General features: G+C 38.0%; 1 protein-coding gene across 1 annotated transcript in view; it reads left to right on the top strand.

Annotated features, from left to right (window-relative positions):
- The window catches only part of USP32 (ubiquitin specific peptidase 32), a 233,496-nt gene that overhangs the window by 187,834 nt on the left and 37,380 nt on the right, over nucleotides 1-8,282 (top strand). The window contains exons 14-16 of the mRNA XM_011953649.1: nucleotides 1,092-1,267; nucleotides 2,162-2,302; nucleotides 4,605-4,722. Coding sequence (XP_011809039.1) covers nucleotides 1,092-1,267; nucleotides 2,162-2,302; nucleotides 4,605-4,722 — 435 coding nt within the window. The remainder of the gene's footprint in view (nucleotides 1-1,091; nucleotides 1,268-2,161; nucleotides 2,303-4,604; nucleotides 4,723-8,282) is intronic.

Genomic DNA, 8,282 nt, shown 5'->3' with positions numbered 1-8,282 from the left:
TTTTGTATTTTTTAGTAGAGACGGGGTTTCACCGTGTTAGCCAGGCTGGTCTCAATCTCCTGACCTCATGATCCGCCCGTCTCAGCCTCCCAAAGTGCTGGGATTACAGGCTTGAGCCACCGCGCCTGGCCTATTTCTTAACCCCATCTAAAGATCTTGTTTGGTATGTGCTTACCATATAACCTGTGACACCCAAAGGCTGCATATCACAGGCAGAAGGTTACAAAGTAATGACTGCTAGAATGTTTACCAAAGATTAGCATGTAGTTGACAGTTGAAATGCCTTAAAATACCACTGAGGTTCACAACTCTAAGCCATGGTTAATCATTTTCTGTGCTTATTTTCCTATTGTAAAGATAATGTGTTTCTTTCAAAAGAACTCGTGAACATTGAGTTCATAGATAAAATAGGATCTATTCACACTGAGGTTCACAGCTCTAAACCATGCTTAATCATTTTCTGTGCATATTTTCCTATTGTAAAGGTAATGTGTTTCTTTCAAAAGAACTCGTGAACATTGAGTTCATAGATAAAATAGGATCTATTCACACTGAGGTTCACAGCTCTAAACCATGCTTAATCATTTTCTGTGCATATTTTCCTATTGTAAAGGTAATGTGTTTCTTTCAAAAGAACTCGTGAACATTGAGTTCATAGATAAAATAGGATCTACCCCCAGTATTCTTTTGTTGGAATTCTTGTTTTAGTTCTTTTTAATTTAGTGACTTCATATCACCATTATCTACCGAGAACATTTGGAATATTTTTCTAGTTTTAGGAAAATAATTAAAGGATGCTATATGAAAGCCCAGCTACTTAGCCAGCTCTTCCCTTCCAATCGGAGGACATATAATTCTCATTATGAATTATTAGATACTCTAATAATTTTAAAAGCTCTTATTTTTAGTACCATGCTATGTATTGTCCAGAGAAGGATAACATTTCCTGTCTTCTACAGAATTACCAGAATCTGAATCTGTACGGACATGTCAACAGAGTAGTACAATACATGGGCATTGAGTTCATGTCCTCAAGCCTGTTTATGTATAACAACTAAAAATAAGAGATTCCATCCTCTTTTTTTTCATAGGCTTTCTGTATTCTGCCACACCAGGGGCAGATGTTTGCTTTGTGCGACAACATAACACTTCTGACAATAACAACCAGTGTTTGCTGGGAGCCAATGGGAATATTTTGTTGCACCTTAACCCTCAGAAACCAGGGGCTATTGATAATCAGCCGTTAGTAACTCAAGAACCAGTAAAGGTAAGTAATTTTACATCTAAACTTAAAATTATTCTCTTGCAAGCTATTAATAAATTTCATTTCAGAGGTTTTAGCACATAGCAAAACATTGGAGGTTCATTTAATTACTCTATTATAGATGGAAATCTCTTTGTATAGTACATTTCTGTGAGAATATTTATGATTTAGAACTTATATAGAAATAGTTTAGTGACCCTTGGTAGTATTGTTATTCTTACTTAGGACAGCTGTTCTGAAAATAGTGTATTGTGTACATACACTATGTACACATAGTGTATTGTTTCACATACACTATGAATTTTTTTTTTCAAACTAGTATTTTTTATTGTTTGAAAGAAATCTGTGAGGTTATTTCAAGTACTTTGGTGATTTTTCCATGTGATATGCTTTGAGTTTCATTTCTTCCGTAGTTTATTTTGAAAGTCAAAAATAAAAATCTCTCATTAAAAATTCAGTTTTTTGGCTGGGTGCAGTGGCTCATGCCTGTAATCCTAGCACTTTGGGAGGCCGAGGCGGGCAGATCACCTGAGGTTAGGAGTTGGAGACCAGCCTGGCCAACATGGTGATACCCTGTCTCTACTAAAAATACAAAAATTAGCCGGGTATGGTGACATGTAATAGCCTGTAATCCCAGCTACTCGGGAGGCTGAGGCAAGATAATCGATGGAGCCCCAGAGGCGGAGGCTGCAGCGAGCCAAGATCATGCCACTGCACTCCAACCTGGGCGACAGAACAAGACTCCATCTCCAAAAAAAAAAAAAAAAAATTAAGTTTGTCCAGCAACATGAAACTGGGTGGTGATATATGAGTTTGTTTTCCTATATCTAGGTATTGCTGAGACCCAAAAACCTTTGTAATATTGAAAGTCAACATTGTCATTCTATTCTTTCTCAGGCTACATCATTAACACTAGAAGGAGGACGATTAAAACGAACTCCACAGCTGATTCATGGAAGAGATTATGAAATGGTCCCAGAACCTGTGTGGAGAGCACTTTATCATTGGTATGGAGCAAACCTGGCCCTACCTAGACCAGTAAGTATAGCTAATAGTGCCTTGTATAAGGAGCAGTCATAGATGGGGGTCTTCTGTTACTTTTTCTATATGACTCTCACTAACCACAAACTAGCTCTTACCTTCTGGTAGAAGAGTGTTCTGAACCTGTTTGGACTAACTGAACAATGTTAGGTTCCTTCACATTCATTAATTCATTCATTCATTCATAAATAAAGGCAAGGAAATAGGAGGCTGTTGAATGTGTTATCCACATAAAAGTAGATATCACCTAGGATATGCGAAACTTAGGCTGGAGGGAAAGACAGGCCAAGAGCCAGTGCCAAAAAGTTCAGTGAATGTAGGGAGTGGTGCAGCGGTTATTTCTGAAACTACTATTCCCAGCTGTCACACAGGTATCTAATTAGGGACTGGATTCTTCTTGTAGCTTTTGGTGGATTTTTGTGGTTTATGTTTTTGAAAGAGGGGCATATAAAAGATCACAACATATGATAACAGAATATTATATTAAAATATTAGTATATAGCACCGTTTGTTGTGCTTATACAGTAAACAGCACTTGGTACTCTGTACACTCACTTTTTACATTGTTGATGCAGTAAATTATAACAAGATGTTTTGGTGGGGATTTTTTGGTGTATTAAGAAACACTCTTCTGCCTGTAATCCCAGCACTTTGGGAGACTGAGGCGGGCGGATCACAAGGTCAGGAGTTCGAGACCAGCCTGGCCAACATAGTGAAACCCCGTCTCTAATAAAAATACAAAAATTAGCTGGTGTGGTGGCACGTGCCTGCACTCCCAGCTACTTGTTAGGCTGAGGCAGGAGAATCGTTTGAACCCAGGAGGCAGAGGTTATAGTGAGCCAAGACTGTACCATTGCACTCCTGCCTGGGTGACAGAGTAGGACTCCATCTCAGAAAAAAAAAAAAAGAAACACTCTTCCCTTTATAATGTCCAAGTTAAAACTTCCTTATGCCAGGAAGGTTTTGTATAGATGAGATATGGTACCTTAACTTCTAAAAAGAGTAAAACTCTGTTATAAAACAGACTAATGTAATTTTGATGTTGATTTTGAGTTATTAATAATTATGTTTATGAAAAATAACCTGAAGCTGCAGGGTTGGAACAATCATCCCACCTCACCCTCCCCAGTAGCTAAGACTACAGGCACACACCACCATAACAGCTAATTTTTAAATTTTTTAAGAGACAGAATCTTGCTGTATTGCCCAGGCTGGTCTCAAACTCCTGGTCTCAAGCAGTCCTTCTGCCTTGGCCTCCCAAAGTACTGGTATTACAGGCATGAACCACTGCACCTGGCCTGTAGTGTTGTTTTTATTTGATTCTTTATTGCTTCCTCTTGATACTAAAAAAAAAAAGTTCTGTTGCAGAAGATATTGGTTACGAGAGTAAAGGAAAATAAAACCTGGTCACCTGAGACTTAAAAGACTTCGTAAGAGTTTCTGTTTTAAAGAGTTTCAGTGTTAACCCTGCTATCCTTTTAGAATATGAAATTGATAATGTACTACTCTTACAACACTATTTTGATAATCAAATGTTTTCCTGTGTCTGTGGGCTTGTAAGCAAGTTAAAACTATTTAAAAATCCTGTTCCAACCATGTGAAATCTGAGTTTTTTACATCCAAATGTTTTGTTTAAATCATAGACAAAACATATATGAACAGACTGGTTACACAAGTAGAACATAGTAAATTTGTATGTCGGAACAGTTGTGTCCTCACTACTAATACAAAAAATAAAATTTTAAGGAATTTATAATACTCTTCATATTAACCAAATGTGGATGTTTTTAAATGATGTCCAGTGATAAGGTTTTATGAGAGTAGTATACTTATACATAACTGGCAATAGTGTAAATTGCTAAACTTTAGATGGCAGCATGACTATATAGCTAATGAATACTTCCATAGTTTTTGACTTGTAACTCAATTTTTATTAATTTGTCTTAAAAAGTCATTTATATACATGAAACAGGTTAAAATGAAAAGACTTACAGTGTGAGGGTAGTAGAATTATAGATAATACTTAAAGGGTTTTTTTTCCTCAGTGTTGTTACTTGCTTTTAAATAAAAGGGGAGAAGATATCTACAAGGAGTTATAATCTTAGGAAATGGGTTTCAGAGCAGGAATTTAACAGTATTCAGATCCATATAACTTAAATGTGTGAGTTTCGGTAATTACTGAAATGTAGCTAGTGAACTTGTTGGACATTTGGTTTAGAAATAAATCTCATAAGTTAGATTAAAATGGCAAGTTTTGTTTCTTTTTTTAGTGGTCTCTTTTTATCTTTTAAAACAATAGGTGATCAAGAACAGCAAGACAGACATCCCAGAGCTGGAATTATTTCCCCGCTATCTTCTCTTCCTGAGACAGCAGCCTGCCACTCGGACACAGCAGTCTAACATCTGGGTGAATATGGGTATGATGAGCCTGAGAATGTTTCCTCAGCATTTCCCGAGAGGTAACTTAAGAATGCAGCAAGAATACCATGCATTTCCTGAAAAAACAAAAGAAGAAAACTATGTTGCTCAAAGTCTGGTGCCACTGTATTGATACACATTCCCATCAACTTTCCTACAGATTCAGTAATTAATTTTTTCGGGTCTTAGATCTACGGTCATGCGCAAGACTAGATGAGGGGTCGAAGCAAAAATCCCCACAGCAAACTGAGATAGAATGTTTCCTTTTCTACTTACAAAGAAAATAAATAGAAATATATTTTACGTGCTTTATTTCTTTGAGATAAGCCGTTGTAAATTGTTACTAGACTAAGTAGTAGTCTACCAGTCATTGACTGGTCTTTTCAACTCCACTCAAATTTGTAAAAAGTAATTCCATTTATACTATCATCTTTTTTGGTTTTTTAAGGTTTTGTTGTTGTTTGGTTTTTTGGCAAAACATGATACATTTCTCATGCTTTATCTAAAGAGCCTTTATATAAGAGACAGACAGTACAGAGCAAAAGGGATATTTTTGAAAATTAAAGTGCTATATTTGCTTTGAAAAAACATCAAGCCTATCAAAATGACATATAAATTAGTTCCCTTTTTAATGTAGAACATGCAAAAAGTTCCCCTTTCATTTCTCTATAAGGTTAAACTTTATTGATGGGCAAGACTTTGCTCTGTGCTTTTGCTTTGCAAATATTTGAAATTATTCTTCAGCAGTAAAGAAATAATAAACTGGGCTCAGTGGCTCATGCCTGTAATCCCATATTTGGGGAGGCCGAGGTAGGCAGATTACTTGAGGTCAGGAGTTCAAGACCAGCCTGGCCAACATGAACCCTGTCTCTACTAAAAATACAAAAATTAGCTGGGTGTGGTCGTGCTGTAATTTCAGCTACTTGGGAGGCTGGGGCAAGAGAATCGCTTGAACCCAGGAGGTGGAGGTTACAGTGAGCCAAGATCACACCACTGCACTATAGCCTGGGTGATGGAGTGAGACTCTGTCTCAAATAATAATAATAATAAGAAGAAGAAGGAGCAACCATTTACACAAATTATGAGACTATGTTAACAATACCAGCATGTTATTGTAATTAAAATAACTTAGTATGCAAGAACTACCTCTAAACCCCAACCAAAACAAGTACTCTGTCTCCTTTGAAATTGAACAGGGTTAGTTTTGTATCTTTGTTAAAGGTTATATTCATATAATATATGAAGATTCTTTTTTTTTTTTTTTTTTGAGATGGAGTCTTGTTCTTTCGCCTAGGCTGGAGTGCAGTGGCACGATTTCAGCTCACTGCAAGCTCCGCCTCCCAGGTTCACACCATTCTCTTACCTCAGCCTCCCAAGTAGCTGGGACTACAGGCACCTGCCACCACGCCCGGCTAATTTTTTGTATTTTTAGTAGAGATGGGGTTTCACCCCATTAGCCAGGATGGTCTCAATCTCCTGACCTCATGATCCGCCCACCTCAGCCTGTTTGGTAAGAATTCTTTCAAAAATGTTTGGTAATAATTGTAGCAAAGCATTGGCCTCTGCCTACCAAACTTTGTCTTTGGGGAAAACAGCAAAATCAAAGAACAGTGAGGCCGGGCATGGTGGCCGATATCTGTAATCCCAATAGATTGGGAGGCTGGGGAGGAGGATCATTTGAAGCCAGGAGTTTGAGACCAGCCTGGGCAACATAGTAAGATCCTGTCTCTACAAAAAATTTTTTTAATTAGCTGGGCATAATGGTGTGCCCTATAGTCTCAGCTACTCAAGAGGCTGACGTGGGAAGATCTCTTAAGCCCAAGAGTTCAAGGCTGTGGTGAGCTATGATTGTGCCACCATACTCCAGCCTGGGCAACAGAGCAAGAGTTTGTCTCAAAGTTCTTTTTTTTTTTTTTTTGGAGACGGAGTCTCGCTCTGTCACCGAGGCTGGAGTGCAGTGGCCGGATCTCAGCTCACTGCAAGCTCTGCCTCCCGGGTTTATGCCATTCTCCTGCCTCAGCCTCCCGAGTAGCTGGGACTACAGGCGCCCGCCACCTCGCCCGGCTAGTTTTTTGTATTTTTTAGTAGAGACGGGGTTTCACTGTGTTAGCCAGGATGGTCTTGATCTCCTGACCTCGTGATCCACCCGTCTCGGCCTCCCAAAGTGCTGGGATTACAAGCTTGAGCCACCGCGCCCGGCACAAGAGCTTGTCTCTAAAAAAAATAAAGAAAAAAAGAAGGAAACCATATTTTAAAAAAGGAACAGTGAGATAGAACCTTTATGAAACATTCTTGATTTAATTTTCCATTAGAAGTATTAGCCTTGCTTCCATGGCACCCATTACAACTTTTTCAATTCTCTTTGAAAGATAACATGAGGCCAGGTGCAGTGGCTCATGCCTGTAATCCCAGCACTTTGGGAGGCCAAGGCTGGTGGATCACCAGAGGTCAGGAGTTTGAGACCAACCTGGTCAACATGGCGAAACCCCATCTTTACCAAAAATACAAAAATTAGCCGGGTGTGGTGGCAGGTGCCTGTAAACCCAGCTACTCGAGAGGGTGAGGCATGAGAACTTCTTGAACTCAGGAGGCAGAGGTTGCAGTGAGCCGAGATCGCACCACAGCACTCCAGCCTGGGCAACAGAGTGAGACTCTGTCTCAAACAAAAAAAATAAAAGAAAGATAACATGAGAGGCAAGATGTGTTGTTGTGCTTTTAGTAGGTATTCTTTGTAACTCTTGTGCTGATCCTAGATTTTTGCTGCTTCTATAAATTCCGCTAGATTTGTTGGTGCTATTCAAAAGCACAACATTATGTATGATAAGTGGCTGCCTGCTTAATGAGCTATGCTATAAAAACTTTCTAAAACTCAAATTTTTGTATTGTGGCTTAGGACAATAGAGATTGACTTGAACACTGTACTTCTATATGCTCCTGAATCCTAGAACTGCATATTTCAGATGCTCCAAATTTGTTTTTAATTTGAAATTTTATTTCTTGCTAATTAGTTGTGAAATCAATCATTAGTCATTTTAAAATTTATAAAAATATGCTTTCTTGCTGTACTCTTATAACTAATCCTAAAATGTGTAATTGGAGAAATTTGCTCTTTTGTTTTCTTTTAGAGATTATCCTTTGCTTGTTAATTGTAAAAGATTTGCTTGCTATGTGTTTAAAAACTGATCACAGATTTCTTTCTGCCATAACATAATGTTCATCTTTCTCAAATACTCAATTTATTACAGTTGTTTACTAGGCTCTTTTATTCCTTTTGAAGTGACAAGTATTCAAACCTTGTTACAGTTACAATGACTTAAATGTAACCTTTTCTACAGACAGGCCATAGAAATCATTGTTTTTAGATGACTTTTTAGCCTACCTTAGGTGAGGGAATTCCTTTTCTGAGGTTCTAAAAATGTAGATGATGCCCACATTTTTCTCAGCTTTATTTAGTGGGGAAGACTCACTAAAAGCATGTTTCAGGAAGAAAAAATCTAACTCATGGTTGAATGGGTGGAAAATTATTTGGAATGTACATTATATTGATAAGTTTATATAT

Source organism: Colobus angolensis, unplaced genomic scaffold, assembly GCF_000951035.1.
Source record: "Colobus angolensis palliatus isolate OR3802 unplaced genomic scaffold, Cang.pa_1.0 Scaffold37, whole genome shotgun sequence".
Classification (NCBI taxonomy): domain Eukaryota; kingdom Metazoa; phylum Chordata; class Mammalia; order Primates; family Cercopithecidae; genus Colobus; species Colobus angolensis.
Note: the sequence above shows the minus strand (reverse complement) of the source record. Positions and strands in the feature narration are given on the sequence as shown.